Genomic DNA, 22,411 nt, shown 5'->3' with positions numbered 1-22,411 from the left:
TGGCCGTCTCTCCGACAGGCGAGATCCCAAACTGTTAAGCACTTGGTTATTTTCACACCCCAAAACATCAATTTATTCGTCTTCAAAATTATATTTTATGTAGAAATGAGCTGTTTTTGTTTGCGAAGCAAAGTTCCCCATATTACCGGGCGTTTTACAGGGCTGATCGTTGGAGATCCAGACAGTGTCGTTCATGTTCAGGGGTCATTTCATTAGACTACAGAAGAACCAAAGTGAGATGTTCGAGAAATAGAGTTTACTAAAAAACTAATTCTAAAACTATCCATGACAACCATGGCTGCCTCTTTTCCGACGACACCAGAAAGTAGCATTGTCGCGAACCAGCTGAACAGGAGGGGCGGAGAAGGTCCTGAAGCTGAAGTCAGCAAACCCACCCGGCTGAACATCTGGCTCCGAGCTATCACTCAAACATCTGCGCTCTGTCAACACTTAACTTAAGCTTCAAACGCGGACAAGTGTATACTTACATTCGAGCTCGGTACAGACAACAAAGTGGCAAGAAATTCCAACCAAAAAATAATAATGTTAACATTATGATAGTGTCGAAACTCGGTAACCTTTCAGTGGAGACTAGTCATGCGACGCATGGAGGTTGAGCGGTGGGATATACAAAAGTAAAATTCACCTTTAGTGACTTTACAGTTGTTTGTCTGTAATTATTCATCACATTTTAACGGTCCTTACACTACTATTTCAAAATTTGCTAGTGTACCAAATTTTCAGCGGTAAACTTTTGTTCACCCTCCGCGCGTCGCATGACAGACAACCATTTGTGAAATTGTGTTCTCTCCACACTCTTATTAATACGCAAAGCCAATCAATATAACACCACTGCTTTAGTTCTTGGACCCATTCCTTATGTGTCTAGAAAGTTGATCATGTCATAAATGCATGATGCCCTGCTGCGAAGTTGGCGTGAATCTTTGAAACGCGACCATGTTAAGTTGGTTCCGAAGAGCCAGGTAACATGGGCGGGTATACATAAGGCATCAGCTCAACTTGCCGGGTAATTTAAATTTGGCTATATTGAAAATGATCTACTGTATTAGCTATTTGTCACGATAGCACAGCGGTTGAAGCGGTGGTTTTTTGCGCTATATGCTATTTCTTTGCGTCACGGGTTCAAATCCCACGTATGACTTTTCTATTTTATGTATTTTTGTGTGTTTGCTATGTGTTGCAGCCAGTCAGAAATGCAAACGAGACGTTTCATTCAGCGTTTTTATTGAGAATTTGAACAGTTTTGCAGTCAGGCAAGTTCCAAGTCGCTTGCGACGAATCTCCAGTGGCGAAACACAAAATCGCTTTACCATAACAGTCGTAACTCCAGACGGGGAGCAAAATAACATGGGAGCAAGTTGACATGTAACACCGGTGTTGTGCTCGATTTGGTTCCCCTGTGAGATTTTGTTCCCCCTGCCGCGGGAGCGCGCACGCCTTGTTTGGAAAGCGAAAAACCGATGCCGTACGATGTCGTACAGGGTCAGCACTATGTTGTTTTCAATAAAACTCACGTTTGCGTCAGTCAATTTTCATTTTTAGCTCCCGCGGCAGGGGGAAACAAAATCTCACGGGGGAACCAAATTGAACACAACACCGGCAACACCGATGCGTCGGCGCATGTGTCGAGCTCATAGAGCGAAGCCCCGTGTCGGTGCGCGTATCGCTTTAAAAAAGTCACGTGACCGAAACAGCAGCAGTATAGTTTGCCAAGGAAGCGCGCCAAACCTCTGTTAAAGGAAGCGCATTGTCAACAGGATGGATCTGCCAAAACAATATGTGATCTTTTGCGGTTCATCCTCGAAGTTATCAAGAATTATGGAGCAGCCCCAAATCAGATAAAGGGACAATCAAAAGACCTATTACCCAATCCTCTTCCGGCTTGCGTTGCAATTTCTCTGCATTCGTGCTTTTTCGGAGTCTGGAATGGCATGTCATCGGGATAAGGATAAGGACGCGGGTTCGATCTCTAGTCTAATCTGTGCCGTGTGGGCGGGTGTTTCAAAAGTCTGGAGAAATTGTATTCTAAGAGCGCAACAGGCAGAATATCAAAATAGTTGAAAAACTTGTTTTAAATAAAAATTGGTAAAAAAACAAACAAATCCCAGTGCACAAACATCCTCTTTCACAACACGTTCACTAGATTGTCATGTTATGATACATGTTCACATTATTGATAGTGCTGCGTAAACCTGCGTGTACTCTTAAGGTTCGCTTATGATGAAAATAACGAGACCAAGAGCGAGCGTTCAAGTTGACTCTGTGTTTCTTTTTCAGTTAGCCTTCAGTTAGTGTCCCACATACCAACAGCTCTGTGTAGCAACAGCGGCCGTACATTCAGTACCATTACAGAACATCTTCCCCTTTTAGTAAGAAACATCCCCAATAACAAGGCATCCAATTTCAAAGAATTACCCCATATTGATTCAACGCTCTTATCTATTGTCTTTACTCTTTGTGCTATTTGCTTGTATGTGTTGTGTAATGTGTCTAGTCACCGTGGGACTGTGGGAAACGTAATTTCGATCTCTTTGTGTGTCTTAACATGTGAAGGCATTGACAAAAAAGCAGACTTTGACTTTGATATCCAACAGTTTCAGAATATTCAACATCTTTAAACATCAGTCTTAACTCAGAATCTCTATTATATTATCAGAATTATTCTCTAATGAACATAGAACACATGCAATTCACTTCTCACCATTACCTTTTTTTATGTGCCCTCTTTGCATCCATTGCAGCCTGGTGATCCTGAAAGGGGGATCCTTCCATCTGTGGTCCCTTCTCAAGGTTTCTCATTTTTCCCCTGGTAGGGGTTTTTGAGTTTTTCCTTGCCCATTTGGGAGCCCAAGATCAGGAGATGCTTTGAGAATAATTGTCAATTGGTTGTCTATGTGAAGCCCTTTGAGACTGCTTGTGATTTAGGGCTATACAAATAAACTTGACTTGACTTTTTTTTCCATTAAATGGTCATTAATCACCCCCCCCCCCCCCTCTCTCTCACAGATCCAGTCTAACTGGAGGGCGTGACGCTCTGCCAGAGGAAGTCACATAGGGTGCCTTGGTGTTATCAAAATGTCTGTCACCCCAAGTCTCTCTAGCATCACGAGCCGGTTGGTGTGCGTGTGTCCCTGTATTGCCTTGCTCCACAGTTGTTTCTGGCACCTCAGGTGTCATTGTCTGAGGTATATCGGGTGCTGGAGCAGGTTGCTGAAGCGTGCGTAGGTGAGCGCGGTTTCTCCTTAGCTGTCCTCCATCGCCGTCCATCTCCACGATGTATGACCTAGGCGTTGTCGCCTGCTGCATAAAGGTCCCACCCCATACCTTTTGGCCACACGTCAGCGTAGATAAGGGGCAAGCTCTGCGTCGCAGATTGTAGCGGCGTTGTTGGCCGGCCTCCTTTGCCTCCCTCTCCAACCTTCTGAATTCTCTCAGATTTGGCCAGGGAGGGACTAAAGTCTTTGGAGTTGTGGTATATTGGACCGAATTTGTCTCCCCATTAGGAGTTGTGCAGGGGAATAGCCACACTCTAGGGTGTGGCGCAGTACACCATCAAATCAAGGCCTGTGCTTTGTTGCCCCCACCTTTCTACAGTCCTTTTACCGTGGCCACGGCCCGCTCAGCTTCTCCATTTGCCTGCACATACCGTGGGCTGCTGGTCATGTGGGTGAAACCATACTCCTTAGCAAAGCTCTGGAAGGCCGATCCATGAAATTGAACGCCATTGTCTGAAACCACAGTCAGCGGCGTCCCGTGACAGCTGAAGACGTCCTTCAGCGTGGCTACAACTGTTTCCACGGAGGCTACTTTAAGGTGGGCAACCTCGATGTAGCGTGAGAAGAAGTCCACAATCACAAGATAATTCTGTTTCTCCCAGAAGAACAAGTCCGTAGCGACTCGCTGCCAGGGTCCTTCCTGCACTGGGGTAGTGACCAAGGGCTCTCTGTGCTCTGCCCTGTATTGAGAACATGTGTCACACCTTTCCACCAGCTGACTGATATGTACTGACAGTCCTGGCCACCAGACTGACTGGCGTGCTCTTGCTCTACACTTGACAATTCCCTGATGTCCAACGTGTAGGTTATTCAGCACGTCCTTTCTCATACACTGGGGAATTTCATCGGGATTTCATTGGCCCCGGAGCATTTTTAGCGCCGGATGTCACGCATGTTGGAAGACTGTGCGGGTGTCCTGTGTCATGCAGATGACAGAATATAAGACGACCCCAATTATAAGACGACCCCCTCTTTTTCAAGATTCAAGTTTGAAACAAAACTTTTTGAACAACAAATTTATTTTTATACAGAAAATAATTACATCTGAAACAAATGATTATAACAATATATTGGAGAGAAAAAGCATGTTATTTTGCCTCATTCAAATCATGCAAAAACTGTCTATCACATCTTAATATCTGAACATTTAAATATGTAAGTGCAATCACATTTGTAAATGAATGGCTTCTGGTTTTTGAAATGTAAATAAACCAATCTACTGTGATAAAACAACACAATTTGCAATAACTGCATTAACCATCAAAGTGAAGTCTAACTGTAGTCTTGAAACAAATCTGAATCAGGAAAAACATTGCAATAAAATAATGCAAACTGCTTCCGCTCTTGTTGGGGAGCCTGAGGACTGTATAGGGGGTTGGCTCGGATGGTTATGCTCTTTTCGCCCCCGGGTGTCGGTCAGAACACAGGAGGGAAGACGTGGTTCACTTTCGATTGCTTTACTAAATTACTGGCAAAAAATAATCATAAATAATCATAAATGAAATACTCTCGGCAACACACCAAACATAAGTCATCGATCGAGACACCAAAATACATTTGCTGGCGACCGTTAGTGGCCGTGCCGCTGCATAACGGCTACTCGCACGATGCGAGGCAAACTTAAAGGGGCGCGCCGGAGCTGTCAATCAAACGGCGCACACACGAAGCAAACCGCGATCGGACAAACGGCACACCAGTGGACAGTAGTAACAATGAAATGTATATCCTCACTTTGTGTCAAAGACGCACACGATCACAGCAACATAGTCGATTATGAGCGCGCCGGAGCTGTCAATCAAACGGAGCGCACACGAAGCAAACCGCAATCGAACAAAGGGCACAACAGTGGACAGTAGTAACAATGAAATGTATATACTCACTTTGTGTCAAAGACGCACACGATCAAAGCGACATAATCGATATCAACAACCTTTAACTTACCGCTGCGCACAAGTGAAAATGGGTATAATGTCTCGGGCCCGAATATAAGATGACCCCCACTTTTTCAGTCTTATTTCAATGCAAAAAACATCGTCTTATATTCGGGCCATAACGGTATATGCAAAGGACATACAGCAGCATAATGAGAGGTTACACAATGTCCTGAAGGCATTGCAGGCGGAACAGTGAAAAGTGCGAGTTTGCAAAAACCAGCATCATGTTCCTAGACCACCCCATCACAGCAGACGAAGTGGCCCCGGATCCAGCTAAGGTCAGTGCAATCTTGGAGATGCCAGAGCCGACCGATGTTGGGGGGGTGAAAAGACTGATGGGAATGGCCCAATACATAGGAAAGTTCTTGCTTCATCTGGCTTCGTACACTCGCCCAATCAAAGACCTGCTGTACGTAAATTAATTAATGTATATACTAGGTCATCAAATCAGTGTCAGTTGAGTCTGTCAACTTGGTTGCCTGTCGTATGTTTAAGGTCCAGCAGGTGTCAGCACTCAGTGACACAGTATCGACACAATATCAATACAGTTTGGCAATGTGTCGAAACGATAAACGACGCCTCATGGACCCATCACTAGTAGAGACTATCACTATTTGGAGGGGAGAGGCATCTGGCCAGTCTGGAATAGGTCAAATCTGCTAATAGTCGACAGTCCATTTTGTAACTTCACAAAATGCACAGCCCCATGACATAGCTGTAAATTAGCACCTAAGGTAAAATCCCCATTACACAAGCCTTAAGTGCTGTTCAGTGTGATTGGATAAGCGGGAATGTACCACTCACCTAAAATTGCACAATCACACATTCAAAAGTAATAGCAGCGAAATAGCACTATTGGTAGACGTTAAAGAAGCAGTGACTTGAAGGGTCTGTTCTGCTTTACTACATAGCCGCAGCAATCGCACCATGGCTTGCCAAAAGGTCTTCAGACAAACCTTTATGAATTAACTTTAAATGAGCTTTGGCTTTGCAACAAACCAAACTAAAAACTTCATAGCTGTCCAAATACTTTCTATTCTTGATGTAAAATTTCACTTTTACTTTGGTACAAGGTTCCCTTCTAGGCTCCCAATCAGAGTGAACACAGGAGTTGTGGATAGCAAAACATTCACTTCTTTATTGACTGGAAAAGTATGAGGGACCAAAAAAAGTGCACTGCAATGACCCTCAAAAAACAGGCATGATTAAAATCTCTCCCAAAAACAAGCATCCTAACATAACATAAGTTATGTCTTATTTTAGGGCTTGTACGCACATCAACGTGACAGAAGAGTGGATGTGCAGCCAGTTAGCTTAGCGCGCAAGGTTACGAGAACATGCCTCAAAGCGAAGGGGGAGGGAGGAGTCAGCTGGTTACAGGGTGGCCAGAGCTAAAGGGTTCAGCCATTTCAAAATCATGGGTCAAAGCCACACAAAAAAAAAAAAAAAAAAAAAAAAAAAAAAAGCATCATGTCATCTATATTGTCCGTGCGTCTTAGATGGCATCAATATCGATGTCTTCGTCCTCCTTCTCCGGCTTATCCACTTTCACAGTCTCCACTTTGAGCTCACGTGCCGAAGAGGAATAAACCACCTGGTGGCCAGAGAAAGAAAAATCATCAAAGGCATGTTACGCACACCATAAAACCCTAAAAAAAAAAAATTCTTCCTCTCTCCTCAAACCGCGTAATGGCCGAGGGATTACCTCGACGTTCTCATCATTTTCCTCGTCGTCTTCGTCGCTGCCCTCACTCTCCTCCTCGGCCTCCTTCAGCCACTTGATGAAGGGCGCCGCCTTGGCGCGGATCTCTTTGGCCAGCTCCTTGGAGACATACTTTTTGGAAACCTGCAGACAGTCAAGTGTCTGTCAGCTTTCTATTTTCATCTTGCTCTTGTTGAAAATGTTCTTGGGGCCCTTGAGAAAAGTCCCAAAAACAAAACAAAAAATGAAAGCAGCCCAAGGCAGCAGTGTCACCTTCTCGGCCCAGGCAAAGATGACGTCCTCCTCCAGGAGGTCGGCATCGTAAAAGTCCTTGAGGATGATGGGAACTCTCTGCAACAGCTGGACTTGGTGCAGCTTGACCAAGCACTCAAAGCCGCCCAGCAGGTACTTCTGAGCCTTCTTGTTGTTGTGGCAGAACTGAATACAAAAAGGACAAAGCACTGTTCAGTTTTTCGCTAATTCAGCGCTTGCTTCAAGTGACCTCGGATGGGCGGGAGAAGTGGCGCGATCGGGACGCACCCGCAGGAAGTGTCGCTTGTACTTCTTGAGCTGCTCGCGGATATTCTCGTCAAAGAGCAGCTCGCTGAGGATGAGCGGGCCCATTGCCTTCACATCCAGACGCTCGGCCTCGGCCAGGATCTCCTTGTCGGTCGAGTCCACGGTGCCGTTCTCCTTCCGTTGCTGCGCACATCAACAACTGGCATCGCATTTCCACAAGACGGACAGCTTTTTTTTTTTGTGCCCAGTGGCACAAAAGAGTAGCAACCGGTGCTGCACAAACATGTTGACAAGAAGCGCCTTTGAAGGGCACACACTTGGGGGCATTCAAGTTTGGAATCAAGACTCTGCTGCTGCAGGAACAGACTTTGTTGCACATTCACAGCTGGAAGGAGCAAGCCGCCATCGCGCTTGACCGTTGACTGTAGAGAGCTAGCAAGCGGTCGAGCGTCGGCGAGCAGCGCCACGGCACTCTGGCATGTTACTGACCAAAGCAGAAACCGAATAGTTTTTGTTTGTTTTAGCATTTTCTGCACAGTCAAGTGGAAAAGCCCGATTGCATAAAGGAGACGAAGGACTGACTTTGACAAAGTTGTAGAAGAGGTTGACTCTCTCCTCCAGAGGTTTCTCCAGATCCTCGCTGAGCGTCAGGTTCTTGGCGTGGTCGCTGATCTCCTCCATTCGCCTCCTCTGAGCCTCCTTAGTGGTCTCCTCCCCCCAGTCGTCGTCATCATCATCTCCGTCCTGAAACGCGGGCAAGCCTGAGCGGCAGCGATACAAACACGAGCTGGCAGGGAGGGGCGGGGGTGAACGCACCACAGCGTCAGGAGCGTCAATGTTCTCCTGGTTTCCGGCCTCTCCGCTTCCTGAGCCATTCTCCTTGTCCTTCTTGCGGTTCTTCTTCTCTTTCTCCTTCTTGGCGGTGGTGGATCCGCTGTCGCTGGCCTCTGGCGTGAGGGAAGCAACGTCAAGTTTGGCCGCGATGTGCAGCTTTAAGGACACAGTCTCACCTGGCGGGTTTTTGAGGATGAAGGTGCAGAGTTTGTGCCTGGTATCGAGCATGCCACGGTAGCCGCAGGCCTTGCAGGACGTGCCAATGGTTTGCTTCTTGGGATTCACGTTCTGCGGAATAGACGCAAGCATTAAGCAGAAGCGAGACGAGCTCCGAGCGCCGGAAGCGGGTCGATGGTTTACCAAGTCGGTTTCTGGGTTGTCACACTCGGCGCACAGCACAAATTTCCTGATGAACCCGTCCAGCATGTCCTGCAGCTTGTTGGCCTCGTGTGAGCCGTTGACAATGTAACGGTCGTTTTTGGTATCGAACTGGGTTTGAGCGCCAAGTTCACAGCCAAAAAACTTGGTCGGGTCTGCTCAAGAGACAAAAGGGAACAGTCAAATAACAGAAGAGTTCAATTCAAATGATCCATGACAAAACATTGTATCGTTATTTTTGTGCGGCAAAAATCACAACCCTCAATCATGTCACCAACATCCACAGTAGTACAAAAAAATTGTCTATTTAACATCATTAATTAAGACGCATTTGTGGCGTTTTGTTATACGCTTCATTTTGCTTTCAAGAGGTCAACATTTGTTGGCCTTCGATCGAGATGACGTCAAGTCCAGAACGTGAAAATCTCATCACTCGATCCAACTAGATGAACGTACATGTTGGAGGCCTGTTCAGCGCCTTTGCAACATCGACCATGTTGACAATGACAGTCTTGATTCCATTCCCTTTCCCTTCCACCTGAACAAATACACAAACATGCAGTACATATTTAAAAAAAATAAATAAATAAATAAATAAAAACGTGGCACGTCCACTCCGGTCCATCTTGCGTGGGTACCTTGGCGATCAGACGGGGCATCTTGTAGCGGTAGAACTGGTCCGACACGCTGCGGTTGACATTGACAGACATGTTGGCTGGACGGCGCTACTATCAGTGAGATAAAAGGATCGTGATTGGGGACTTTCCGGGATCTTCTGTCTGGAAAAGAGGGGATGACATAAACGACTGCAAGCGTGCTCGGTCTCTGACATGAAAAACGCCGTGCCGCCGTGGCCGCAAGCTCCCCGCTTGAAGGCTAAGTTTCCACCACACAGGTTCCAACGGCTGCGCAACAGCTCTGAAACACACACAGACACACAAAGGGAGCCAAGAAAACTCCTGTCAGACTAGAGACGGGGAAGTACAAGAAAGCAAAATACCCAAGTGCAACTTTCCATCTAGCCTTCAGGTTGGCAAAAAAATATTTCAGTTGTGAGGGCAATAATAACGTTTATTTCCAGATGTCTGCTAATTGTTCAACCAAATTGAAGACACAGAACTGCTTTTAGCTTTCCCAGCAAATTCAAGATCTACATTGCGACTTGGCAGCATTTTACATATTTTACGCTTATCCTGTGGCATGAGCGCTTGATCGTTGCTTCTCTGCATTTAAAAGACGTGTGACATCACAAAAAGTAATAAACATAAAAAGGGTAATTTTAGTTAGCTGTGATTTCAGGCACCTTACTGCTTTAGCGGGCAATTAAATCAATTTTAGAGGAGGCCATTTCAAGACTGTATGGCCAACCTGCTGCGCTTGTCATGTCAGCTGATTTCACCTTTTTAGGAGCTCAAACCTAAAAAAACAAAAAAACTGGTGGCTTACAGTCTTCGCTGGACGGCTTCTGTTCTCACGCACACCAAAGGAAAGTGCTGAGTCTGACCAATTAAGTAAATAAACTCGAGTCCGGCCGCCCACCCTCGCAGTGTGATCCGGCAGAGGACACGCAGCAGGATTAAGTGCGAAGAAACGAACAAATCAATGGGCGGTTTACCCGCAGTGGCTTTGGTTTGAAAATAAATGGTAAACATGTTTGTCAAGGCCCAGCATTGTGCGGGGGCAACGGTGTGGAGGGGTTATGGGGTGGCAGTGGAATATGAACGCACAAGGCCTGCTTCTGTTAGGAAGCCCCAGAACCACCAAGGGCTTAGCTAATGCTAAATTGATGACGAATACTATCTATTTCAACTGCCTCGCGTCTATTTTCACACGGACACCACTAAATCCGGCACTGGATGAGATCCCAGAAGCTATTTCGGGCAGATTCGTTAGCTTAGCTCATTAGCCTAGCCGGCCTAGCTTGGCGCAGAGTGCGTCATGCAGCCAATGCACACGAGCGAATGGGGAGGCGCCATTTTGATAGCGCCTACTAATCAAATAGCGCACGTAGCCATGTTAAACAGGACTCGTGAGAAGGCTCATTGAAAACACCGGGCGCAGCATTTGCGACTTACCGTTTTCGCAAAATAAAGACATAAACACAACGCTGATCGTCCCAAGAGGCGCAGTGAACAGTGTCGATGACTGCCGCTGGTCTTGTATCGATTGCAGCAGGCTTCTCGGGTGCTGTGTGACGAGGATGAGGATGATGAAGGAGGAGGGGCCCCTCTCTTTTTTTTTTTTTTTAAGATGCTCGGGTTGGAAAGACTCGATGAAGGGAGGCAAAAGCCTTGACAAGACGCGCGGGCCGCTGTGTCCCAAAATGTCCTCTGTGGAATGGAGACCTTGAAAGCCGAGTGAGAGAGGCGTTATTTTCCACTGTATAATAACGTTCTTGTCTCAAAACATTGAGCAGAGCAATTAAATGTAGCGCAAAGTCGGCCGTACTTGGTCGGTTCTAATGGGCAGCGAGGTTTAAGCGTCAGCTCCAAATGGACGAATGACTGTTACGCAAGTGTCGCATGTGTTTGAGCGTCATATTGGATCCGATATTGCATAATTACAGTAAGTCTCAAATAGTTGTCGCCAACTACTCTAAAGAGAATTCCAAATTAGCGTTACCGTTAGCACGACCTATATCCAGCATTAAAAGCGAAATCGACCGACGTGTGCCAGGAAATAGCTCCTACCGAACTCGACAGGAAATAGCCTGAGCCCAGAGGCTAACAGGGAAGAGCTGTGACGTCGTTTACTATCTGGGAGCAGTCGACGATGAACAAATGGCTATATTGTGAGTTTAAATAAAGGGGGGTGATAATAGCCCAACCTGCTTTTAGCTCGACGTAATCGATTGGTCAATCTGCGACCATATGAGCAGTGTCGCGAGGAATCGGGTAAATTTAACTGATCTGAAAGAACTAGTAGTAACACCTTACCTCTAGAATGTTCTGGGTAGTGACCTCGCTCCACGCTTCGCTTGAATAAACGATGTGTCAAATTTACAGACGAGGCATATGGTATTACTTCCGGAATTGACAATTTGCTGAAATGAAGTTCACATTAGAAAGCTGAAGCACTCAAAAACGTAAAATAAAAATACATATGTAGTATTATAAATTTCCTAAGAATTTTCTTGAAGGGTATTGAGTTCGTCTTCACGTAAATAATCCCACTTTTTTTCCAAGATTAGTTTTATTTTGAAACAACAGAAAAGGAAATAAACACTACACAAAATTGCCTGGCTGGTTCTTGCTCTCGTTATTCATTGGCTGACAGCGTGACGCAGTACGTACGCCGTTACGCACGTACGTACTCGCTTCCTCAACTTGACTAGCACAGACAGCGTATTTGAAGATGGTGAGTGAGAACTAACTGTGCATAAAGAAACAATCTCGCCGATTTGCGCTACGATTTTAGAGCGCCGTTCCCCCCATGATGTTTCTAGACGAGTCTTTGACAAACACGCGGGCGACGTTGGGCATGGGTGCAAAACGATGTGATTTTTTTTGGTAACGCCTCAAGTACGAGATGGCTCGTTGGTCACATGACTTTATTGCACTTTAGTGGCACAAAACGTCAGAATGAATGACATAACCGTACCTTAAGTCTTAAATCGAGCCTCCAAGGCATTCTTTGTGCTGGTATTTCAATCAATAGAAGATAAACATTAACGTTACTTTTTCGTGTTGCCGAAGTGGTTAGCTCGCCGTGCTAACAAGCTAACAAACTCAACTGTCCATGTCTCATGCAAAATGCAGCACGGTGACGATCTAACGATCATTTCATTAATTTTGACATGAACTCGTTCATTTCCTGTTCATTTTGCTCGCTAATTAGAATTCAACGTGTTCAACTGTCCCGTATGACTGCTCGACAACAGGGGTGGGCAAAGTATGGCCGCTCTTTTTTTTTTTTCATTCAGGTTGCATAAAACTTGTATTCATTTTTTTAATTTATTTTTTATTCAGAGATATGATGTAGTGTGGTTCCTGGTTGAGATCAAATGATACGCAAATGATGAATTTTGGTTAATTAATTTGAATGAACAGAAGTAGAAATAATACGTAATAAAAATGTAAAACACTTGACATAATTATTAGCCTTGAGAGAGATTAATTCAACATACTTAAAATATTGTTTTTCCCTTAAAAATGATTAAATTAAGCGAATAGGTGGCTTGGTGGTGGACTGGGTAGCATGTCCGCCTCACAGTTAGGAGGGTGTGGGTTCGATTCCACCTCCGGCCCTCCCTGTGTGGAGTTTGCATGTTCTCCCCGTGTCCGCCTGGGTTTTCTCCGGCCACTCGGGTTTCCTCCCACATTCCAAAAAACATGCTTGGTAAGCCGATTGAAGACTCTAAATTGTCCCTAGGTATGAGTGCGAGTGCAGATGGTTGTTTGTCTCTGTGTGGCCTGCGATTGGCTGGCAATCGGTTCAGGGTGTCCCCCGCCTACTGCCCAATGATGGCTGGGATAGGCTCTAGCACGCCCGCGACCCCCGTGGGGACAAAGCGGTTCAGACAATGGATGGATAAAGCTAATGTCCTAATGTCAATTTTTGAATATCAGTTTGCCAAGCCCTGTTATACTATAACAATGACTAACTGAAATAATCACATCACATTCTAAATAATTTGTTTGTTTGTATTAATCTTAATTTGTCTGTCCATTCATATTTGATTTCTAATTTCAGTTACCCCCTTCTTGTCCCAACTGCTTGTCATTTTTTCTCTGGATACAACCCTCTCAAAACCATATTTATTTATTTTTTTGGTTGAAATAATAATTCCTTCCTTGTGTCATTCTATCCATGCACATATTCCCTTCTTCCATCCCGCTTGCTTGTCTCCAATCAACCAGGCTGGTCACCGGGTAAGTGCCCCGCGATGGACGCCACTCTTTCTCGCCTAACACTAAACTCTGGAGGTCTGCGGTACCCAACAGAACAACCTTCAATGCATCGTTTGCCTTTTTTTTTTTTTTAATGACAATACATATTCACAAGTGTCTTCTCAACACACTGCTTTGACAAAAAAAGGCAATTGTTGGGCAATCATTTGGTGCGAAAATTGTTCCCCAATTAGCGTTCTCTTCTCATACAAAAGTACAATCAAGACTGGATGACTTTATGGATGTCAGAGATGGGGAACCTACGGCCAGGCCAAGTGCGACGGCGGTCCAACCCATCGAACCAATTGACCGCCTGTTGAATTAAATGATCCATTAATTTTTTTCTGTCCTAGTTTTGCTTTTTTTTTTTTGAATGTTATGGTTTAATACAGAGGTGGCTCGGTGGAGCACTGGGTAGTACGTCCCCCTCACAGTTAGGAGGGTGCGGGTTCGATTCCACCTCCCGCCCTCCTTGTGTGGAGTTTGCATGTTCTCCCTGTGTCCGCGTGGGTTTTCTCCGGGGACTCCGGTTTCCTCCCACATCCCAAAAAACATGCTTGGTAGGCCGAATGAAGACTCTAAATTGTCACTAGGTATGAGTGCGAATGGCTGTTCGTCTCTGTGTGCCCTGCGATTGGCTGGCAACCGGTTCAGGGTGTCCCTCGCCTACTGCCCGATGACGGCTGGGATAGGCTCCAGCACGCCCGCGACCCCCGTGGGGACAAAGCGGTTTAGAAAATGGATGGATGGGTTTAATACAGTCAATCTCCAAGTGGTATATGAGCTGTTAATTTGTTGCGTACAGTTCAGTTTTATTTAACTTTTGATTTTAATTTCGTTATTATGGAGAACCAAGTACTTCTTTCTGCTCCAAGGTAAACAATGTTACAGCAGGAGGTTGTTAACTCAGCAAGCTAATGGTACAAACATGAACTGCAGTCAGAGCCAACTAAGCTTAAGAGGCTAGGTCTGTTCCCCGGCCGGGTGTTGTCAAGGTTCCCCAACTCTGTCGCGTATCGCCAAACAAGTTGTTTGTGGGCTTTAGCGTTCAGTTGTTGTCTAAATAAAAAGTACAACTACCATCTGGTCTCTCGTTGGCTGTCTGAAACTCAGCTGTCCACCAAAGTAAGAAAACAACGTGATAAATATTTAACAGCCGTAGTTCAGACAGTCAATTCACTCTGCTTACAAATCAAATGAGTGTTTCTGCCCGGGCGTCCCTCAGGGAGACTCTCGTGGCCCACTTGGAGTTTCCCACAAGCACCATCTGAGCCATCTTCTTTTCACACAGTTGGTCCTGGTGCTAGGCGATCTACACATCCCGCACCGGTGCAACACGCTGCCGGCCAAGTTTAAGAAGCTTCTGGTGCCAGGAAAGATTCAACACATCCTTTGCACGGGAAACCTGTGCACCAAGGAGAGCTATGACTACCTGAAGACACTTGCTGGGGATGTCCACATTGTACGCGGGGACTTTGATGAGGTCAGTATGATGCAATAGAAAGGTTGGCTGAGCCTAACCATTCAAAGCCTGTTCAAGACTAGCTTCCTGAACTACTTTACGCGTGTTTTTTTTCCCCAGAACCTTAACTACCCGGAGCAAAAAGTGGTGACGGTGGGTCAGTTCAAAATCGGCCTGATCCACGGCCACCAGGTGATCCCATGGGGGGACATGGCCAGCCTAGCGCTGCTGCAGAGGCAGCTGGATGTCGACATCCTCATCTCGGGACACACGCACAAGTTTGAGGCCTTTGAGAACGAGAACAAGTTCTATATCAACCCCGGATCTGCCACCGGAGCCTACAGCGCACTAGAAAGGTACAGATAAGTTTGCTTGTGTTGATTTTGGAAATGTTGTGGTTGTCTCAGTTTGTAGCAACATGATCAAAATGTTCTATAGCATGATCCATTGTTTGGTGTGTTTGTAGCAACATGGATATTTAGTCTGTGGTCGGTCAAAAAATCTGATGCTTCTGCAAACTGGGACAATACAAAAACTGCTTTTGATTGTCTATTAGCAACATGAACTCTTTTTGCGCCGCTTTTTGTAGCAACATAATTCCGTCGTTCGTACTGATGGACATCCAAGCGTCCACGGTGGTGACGTACGTCTACCAGCTGATCGGAGATGACGTCAAAGTGGAGAGAATCGAGTACAAAAAGTCTTAAGCTACAGGACCAGATGGTGTTCCATTCCTTTCCACTCAGGGGCAATGTTAGCCCTGTAATATATTGTTCATGATGTTCAGGTATTTTTTTTTTTTTTTTTTGCTTGTGGAGTTTAGTCATTGTCCTGAATGCAAACGTCTTTCACGTGCAAATTTAGTCACAAAACTTAGCTTTCTTCTCATTTCGTATTTGCCCCTTTACACAAAATAAATGACTTCACTCAACTCTCGTTTTGTCTGAAATTATATCATCAAAGTTTCACAGATTTATTTTTACTATCATAAAATGGAATCACAAAAGTTTGAATTGTAAAGCATTATTTTCAAATAGGAAATGCAAAATTGACCTTTACTGTTATGCCATTTTACAACTTTAAAAATGAAAATAAACTTGTTTCAAAAAATGACAGAGTTCTTGTTCACACTTTTAATTGGATAAGTGAAAAAATGCATTTTACCTAAATCAAAATTCATAAAATATATTGATTGCTTAACCAATTATTTTGTGTTCAAAAACTATTTCGCAAATAATTCAGTGAATTAATATATTTCAGTTAATCAATTTTAGGGGTAAAATTGGGCAACTAGTTTTGAAAACATGCTCTATTTTTCATGATTTATTAATCGATAATTTGAAATTAAGAAAAAAGAATATACTAAATTTATTAAGTGAGAAATCTTTGGGAAAATGACTATACAGTAAACTAAATAAGGAATATATGAAGCAACAAATTTTTGGGAAAAGGACTGCAAGAAAATATGTCTTATATAAGTTATGATTAATAAATAATTTAAGAAAGTGCATATTGTATAAAATAGTTTATTAATTAACCGGAATTGATATGTCAGACAGGTTCATATCCTGAACTGTCGTTTAAAATTGTAATTAACATTCGAAATTATTTCATATAAGGGTCAAACCGTGTCCATCATGAATGTTTTCAACAGCGTTTTTTTTTTTTTTTTAATGAGTCAAATAGTGACACCGAGTGAGGGTTTATCTGTAGCGCTGCGAATTTCAAGCACAATTACTCACAAGCCACCAAGACAGACGTGCTGCTCGTTCTTTGCCTTTCCGCTTGCCAATTTATTGCTCTAACTGGAACTAAGAAACAGAAGAGTGACAAGCAATTGCACATGCCGCTTGATTTGAAGTCGCGGAGGGTTAGGCAAGACGTCAGTGCAATTCTGAAATCATTGCTTTCAACATTTTCAGAGACCAAAATGTTTGTGTGGCAACAAAAGACAAAGAATCAATTATTAACCAAACCATTTATTTTGCATGAACAAATCCCTTCCTGCCTGGCGCACAGACACGCACACGCGCGCGCTCACACACACACACACAAACGCGCTCACACACACGCGCTCGCACACACACGCGCGCGCACACACACGCACGCACGCACGCACACACACACACACACACACACACACACACACACACACACACACACACACACACACACACACACACACACACACACACACACACACACACACACACACACACACACACACACACTCTCTCTCACTTGACATTAAATACGTAATGCGGTGGCAAAGGGGCCAAACTCACGGTTGTGTTCCACATGCTTGAAGAAAACCATGGATATTATTTATTATGTACACTGTCTGCAACATTCCCCCAAACTAACACACACACACACATAGAAAATGGAAGGGGGGGGGGGGGCAGAAACTGTCTGGTGGTGGTGTGTGTGTGTGTGGGGGGGGGGGGGGGGGGGGGGGGGCGTGATTTGGCTGAAGAAAAACAAAAAGTGGACTACGTGAAGATGGCAGTAACACTGAGTGACTGACTTGAGTCCTAAGCACTAGTTATATAGAGTCGATAAATTGGACAAATCAGCATGTGCCTTTTTTTTTGTGGGGAGGCTTCTCCAACAGGAACGACAAAGCAAATAAGGCACGACTAATACTTGGACTGTTCACTTTTTGAAAGTCGACCATAAGATGGATTTGGGGGTGGGCCTACAGACTTGTAGCTGGCTTGTAAACAACTGAATTGATTGATTAAGAACGCCAATCAACTACCCTTTGACCCTTATCCTTGACACCCCCCCTCCCCCAATTCACTCACCCGCCCTAAGATACTGGACATCATCAACAAAAGAGAGCGCCACCCTGCCTTACACCTTTGGTACTGCCACACCTATGCCCGAGGGAGTGAAGTGATTGATTGGCGGATGGCCTGATTGACTGGCGTCACAAGCAAGCGCCAATGTGAGGGAGAGTCAAAAGAAGGTTTCCTGAAGCCCGTCCAGAAGAATAGGTGGAGAGCAGAGAGTGAGACCCAAGATGGTGGCGGGTCCTGGGTGGTTATGAGCTCAGAAGGGGGAAGGAAGCAAGGAAATTAGAGAGCAAGGAACCAGTCAGTCGTGTTTGGGGTGCTCCTTGACGTCCTCCTCGTCCGTGTACTCGGAGGGCTCGTCACCGGGCTTCAGCAACCGGCCCACGTAGTCGTATTTCTCTGAAAAGCAAAATAAAATACAATTGAAAGAATGAAGGGAGTTTATTCAATTTTTATTTTTCAGTTACCATCAAATTAAAATTCCACTACATTTTTTTTTTACATTTATATTTACACTTGAGCCCTAAACAAAAATGATGTTCCAGGAAGAAAAAGAGATTTTCTTTTTTACCCATGAACTGCATCTCCCACTCTCGGACGCTCTCCATCTGGACAGCGCTGAGGTCTGACAGGTCGTCGTACTCGTCCTTCAGAGCGCCTTTGCCCAGGCAAAAGGTGGCCAGGCCTCGGGATGCATCGCGACCCGCAAACACGCCATACGGACCCTCTGAGGTGGCAAAAACACAAAATCACAAATCCGTTTTCCCATTATCATTGCAACACAAAGTGAAGCGCACAGAGACATTTTTGGATTCATGCTAAACATATTTTTAAGTAATCAGCCAAGGTCATCGGTAATTCATCCATCTATTTTCTGAACCGCTTAGTCCCTACACGGGTTGCGGGTGTGCTGGAGCCTATCCCAGCACATCGGGCAGTAGGCGGGGGACACCCTGAACCGGTTGCCAGCCAATCGCAGGGCACACAGAGACAAACAACCATTCGCACTCGCACTCACACCGAGGGACAATTTGGAGTGCTCAATCGACCTACCAAGCATGTTTTTGGGATGTGGGAGGAAACCGGAGTGCCCGGAGAAAACCCACGCGGGGAGAACATGCAAACTCCACACAGGGAGGGCCGGAGGTGGAATCGAACCCGCACCCTTCTAACTGTGAGGCGGACGTGCTACCCAGTGCAAATATCGCCTCAAGTTGGAGAGGGCGCGTCACCGTTGGGCCATTTCAAAGACCTCGCAAAAGTTTGGTGCCAGACTGTGCCGATTTTTTCTACAAAGTGCACAAAGGAGCCATGGGACGCTCGACATCGCACACGCAAGCAAACGCGCTCCAGTGAAGCATGTGTCATTATCAGCTTGCAGATTAGATGTGCCCAAAGTGTAAAGATAAACATTTGCTGACACTTTTTCCATCTGCACGTTCACATTCAATCACGCAGCATACTTGGTTCCGCTCACTTTAGTTCAAAGACTGAAAAATACTTAAGAATCCACGTACCATCATCCTGCTGTTCACTTATTTAAAATCCAGAAAGAACTTTGAGTTGCAGAGTGAAGGTACATCAAGTGTTAAAGAACACGCATCATGGAAAATCGACTTCTTTTGCTGTTAAAATCATTTTTCTTGTGTATCTGGAGTTTCCAGGAATGTAGAAAAGTGTAATATATCCTTCCAGGTCCTGCAGAGATAGTTATGATCGTTTTGGGAGGCTGTTTTCTACTCTGTTCAGATTTCTTTGTTTTCTATGATTTTATTTTTTTTTTTACCTTTTACATTACATCCATTAGGGCGGGCCAAACCAAACAAGGTAATGGGTGTTGCCAAACAAAAATTGGAGACATGGCGGATTAGCAAATCTGCCATGCTTAAAACTAATCCACCTTGTTTATTATTCAGTGAGACTTTTGTAGTCCAAACAACTCAAGGATGCCCAAGTGGAGAGATCAAAATGTCCCGTTGTTGGATGCATCAATGCTCTATGTTTTCACTTCTTGTGGGTCTATTTTGAGTTGTATCAGATGAATTGCATCGAAGGTGCTGTATTATTCTTGGGTGACACAATGTGTTTAACGCATTCGTTAGCTTCTCGCTAACTCTAGCATTGGCTTACTTCATCGTTTGACTGCAGTGCGTTTACAAAACGTTTATAAATATTGTGAGGGGATTTATTTTATTACGTGTCAAGTCTTCTGTTGACATCTTTCAATCAAAATAAACTAAATAAAAAAAAAAAAAGTAAAGCTACCTCCTCATCTTAAAAAACTACAAATGTTGACCGGAAAAGGAGGCGCACATCTTGTGGCCTGAGTGGTGTGATGTATCTCATTTGCATTTAAAGAGACCGCACTAAAACGCTTGCTCTGAGCCGCACCTCAGTACAAGTAGAAAAGACTGACGGTATCAAAACGAGGAATTTAGACAAAAGCGTCACTGTTCCACTTTATATAGACCGCAATTACATGAGTAAAACAGTAGAATACAGTACTTTACTGTGATACCTGGGCTTTAAAGAAACGTCAGAGTCGCATTGGAATGCGCTACAAGGCATCTTTGCTCTTTAATGAAGCGCTTCTTGTCATTAAATAAAAACCAGAAAACAAAGCATCACATCTTCAACTTTAGGGACATTCTACAATGTCAAAATATAACAGAAAACAAAGCTTCATATTGAAAACATCCAGCGCAGAGAGGACGGGTTGGCTTCAGAATACTTGGAAGGTTTGGTGTTTTAATGGACTGTTTCAAGGCAAGGTAGAATAAGCAGAATTGTTATCCAGGGTTTCACAGTTGCACTTTCATGGTAGCTTTACTGGTTAGGCTTCAAAAATAGGCTTGTAGGATAAGTGGGTTACTTTACAATACATTGTCAATAGAATTGCCACTCCATTCCATTTCACTTAATTCCAGGTTTTTCTGTATCGTTTCCAAATAGGTCACACCCTTCTCAAATCTAGTCACTGCTACGAAGTAGGGTGGGCTGGCCAATCTACACCGAGTGTTTACAAGCAAAGCCCAAACGAAAATGCACGTTCACGGAGAAGTTGAATAAAAAACTCCCACACTTTCGACAGGGTCGTTCGTGATCCTCATGAAGCCGAGTGCTTGCTTGACATGCAATGCAGGCACTTACGTGTCTGAAGCAAATAAAGGTGCCAACGTACTCAGCAAGAGGACTGAAGAGGAGCCGTTTTTTTCTTCGTCAAATGCTGCACCGATGGCTGTATTTCTTGTCTTTTTTTACTTAGTGTACCACTGTAAAACTCGAAAATGTCAGTATACACATGTTTTTGTTAGTGTAAATATCTTTTTGTTTTTGCATTTGAGTTATTTGGGCCAATAAATGCAATTGCTATACGAACATCATGTCATTTGTGTCATACACATTTGTGTCATAACATATGATAATAAAAAAAAAAACAAATGCCCCCCCCCCTCCTAAAAAAAGGTGTCCCCTTTTTCAGAAACCAAAATCTGGTCACTCTATTTGTGGTTTTAAGATACAGTTGTGGTTTCAACACAAGTAGGCGCGATTCATTTTGAAGTCAGGTCATCAACACATAAAAGGCAGTCAGTGTGCTGACAACCGCCAACAGCTCACAAACGTGTGCACGTCAACGAGCTAACACGCTAACGTTAGCATTCCAACTCGAACTTGGCGCCTCTGTTGCTATGTGAATTGTCAAATGTTGCACTTTGAAACGTAGTACATTGAAACGTATCTTTTCAAAGTGTGCTTTGTTGAAACATGATTACGAGTCTCCAGGTGCTCCCGCTGCTAATAATGTATTCCTGAAAAATGGCTCACTTCCATCAAAACGGAACGAGTTGTTGATAGACTGGGAAACGACTCTACGCCCAATTGTTGACACGTAATTAGTCACGTCTCTTAATTAAAAACGCACATTTGTGCGAATGAAGACGTCAGCGAACGTCACCAAAGTCTCCGAGTGGCCGTGCTAACTCGTTAGCATCCAGCGCGGTAACCCCATTCAAAACAAGACAAAAGCCCCCCAAAAACGAGCGAAGCAAGCCCCCAATTCACAGAGCAACTTTACGCCCGACTGTCTGCTTGAGGACATAGAAGCCGAGAGACACGCAAGGCGGCAAAGCGTCTGCGCACCTTTCCCGTAGAACTTCCTTCCGCTGGTCACGTCGAACACCTTCATATTGACGGCCATGAGGATGCGGGGGTTCCGGAGCCCATCGTACTCGCGCAGCTGCTCCAGCGTCAAGTCCCGCCGCCTCATCTTGGGGAGTGCCGAGGCCTCGTCGCCCCGGGCCGCCCCGTCCGCGCCGAGCCGCCTGGCCCAGCGGCGATAGAGCAAAATGCACGCCGCTACCACTGCCAGCAACACGGTGACGTTCAGCAACATCCCGCTCAACCCGAGCCCCCCGCCGTCGCTGAGCTTCTCTGCCGCGTCCTGGCCGCCGCTGGTGTCGAGCGGAGCGGTCGAGTTGTCGCCATCGTCCGCCATACTGCACGGTTAGCGTCTACCCGCTCCTGGCCTCGTGATGCGTTCGGGGATGTCGGAAAGAAGCCGGACAACTTGACGAGAACGGGATTCCCATTACGTACGTG

General features: G+C 45.0%; 3 protein-coding genes across 7 annotated transcripts; 1 reads left to right on the top strand and 2 right to left on the bottom strand.

The window, feature by feature from the left end:
* Window positions 1-6,348: 6,348 nt before the first annotated feature.
* Window positions 6,349-11,734, bottom strand: eif5 (eukaryotic translation initiation factor 5). Of its 5 annotated transcripts, none has more exons than XM_085932182.1 (12): window positions 11,600-11,734; window positions 10,739-11,008; window positions 9,302-9,581; window positions 9,120-9,201; window positions 8,646-8,818; window positions 8,462-8,573; window positions 8,268-8,398; window positions 8,034-8,195; window positions 7,473-7,634; window positions 7,206-7,370; window positions 6,936-7,076; window positions 6,349-6,824 (listed from the first exon to the last, which is right to left on the bottom strand). In XM_085932182.1, the coding sequence occupies exons 3-12, from the start codon at window positions 9,371-9,373 to the stop codon at window positions 6,726-6,728; spliced, it is 1,299 nt and encodes a 432-aa protein (XP_085788308.1). In that variant the 5' UTR covers window positions 9,374-9,581; window positions 10,739-11,008; window positions 11,600-11,734; the 3' UTR covers window positions 6,349-6,725. The 5 variants fall into 5 exon arrangements, with proteins under 5 accessions (XP_085788308.1, XP_085788309.1, XP_085788307.1 ...); XM_085932183.1 differs by having other exon boundaries at window positions 11,491-11,606; XM_085932181.1 differs by lacking the exon at window positions 11,600-11,734 and adding an exon at window positions 11,354-11,501.
* A 185-nt stretch (window positions 11,735-11,919) lies between these two features.
* vps29 (VPS29 retromer complex component) lies at window positions 11,920-15,945 on the top strand. Its single transcript, XM_085932664.1, has 4 exons — window positions 11,920-12,020; window positions 14,844-15,035; window positions 15,135-15,370; window positions 15,604-15,945. The coding sequence occupies exons 1-4, from the start codon at window positions 12,018-12,020 to the stop codon at window positions 15,719-15,721; spliced, it is 549 nt and encodes a 182-aa protein (XP_085788790.1). The 5' UTR covers window positions 11,920-12,017; the 3' UTR covers window positions 15,722-15,945.
* A 1,032-nt stretch (window positions 15,946-16,977) lies between these two features.
* pgrmc2 (progesterone receptor membrane component 2) lies at window positions 16,978-22,411 on the bottom strand. Its single transcript, XM_085932306.1, has 3 exons — window positions 21,953-22,411; window positions 18,384-18,539; window positions 16,978-18,211 (listed from the first exon to the last, which is right to left on the bottom strand). The coding sequence occupies exons 1-3, from the start codon at window positions 22,305-22,307 to the stop codon at window positions 18,114-18,116; spliced, it is 609 nt and encodes a 202-aa protein (XP_085788432.1). The 5' UTR covers window positions 22,308-22,411; the 3' UTR covers window positions 16,978-18,113.

The sequence above is a fragment of the Syngnathus leptorhynchus genome, chromosome 15 (genome assembly GCF_054491065.1).
Source record: "Syngnathus leptorhynchus isolate UIUO chromosome 15, UIUO_Slep, whole genome shotgun sequence".
NCBI classification, from domain to species: Eukaryota; Metazoa; Chordata; class Actinopteri; order Syngnathiformes; family Syngnathidae; genus Syngnathus; species Syngnathus leptorhynchus.
Note: the sequence above shows the minus strand (reverse complement) of the source record. Positions and strands in the feature narration are given on the sequence as shown.

Coding starts and splice junctions, on each gene's coding strand:
- pgrmc2 (XM_085932306.1), bottom strand. CDS start 22,307: ATGGCGGACGATGGCGACAACTCGACCGCTCCGCTCGACACCAGCGGC. Junction 18,540..21,952: donor AAGGAAGTTCTACGGGAAAG/GTGCGCAGACGC, acceptor TTGCCACCTCAG/AGGGTCCGTATGGCGTGTTT. Junction 18,212..18,383: donor GTGGGAGATGCAGTTCATGG/GTAAAAAAGAAA, acceptor TTTGCTTTTCAG/AGAAATACGACTACGTGGGC.
- eif5 (XM_085932182.1), bottom strand. CDS start 9,373: ATGTCTGTCAATGTCAACCGCAGCGTGTCGGACCAGTTCTACCGCTAC. Junction 9,202..9,301: donor TGCCCCGTCTGATCGCCAAG/GTACCCACGCAA, acceptor GTATTTGTTCAG/GTGGAAGGGAAAGGGAATGG. Junction 7,635..8,033: donor TCTTCTACAACTTTGTCAAA/GTCAGTCCTTCG, acceptor TGATGTGCGCAG/CAACGGAAGGAGAACGGCAC.
- vps29 (XM_085932664.1), top strand. Junction 15,036..15,134: donor TACGCGGGGACTTTGATGAG/GTCAGTATGATG, acceptor TTTTTTCCCCAG/AACCTTAACTACCCGGAGCA. Junction 15,371..15,603: donor GCCTACAGCGCACTAGAAAG/GTACAGATAAGT, acceptor CGCTTTTTGTAG/CAACATAATTCCGTCGTTCG.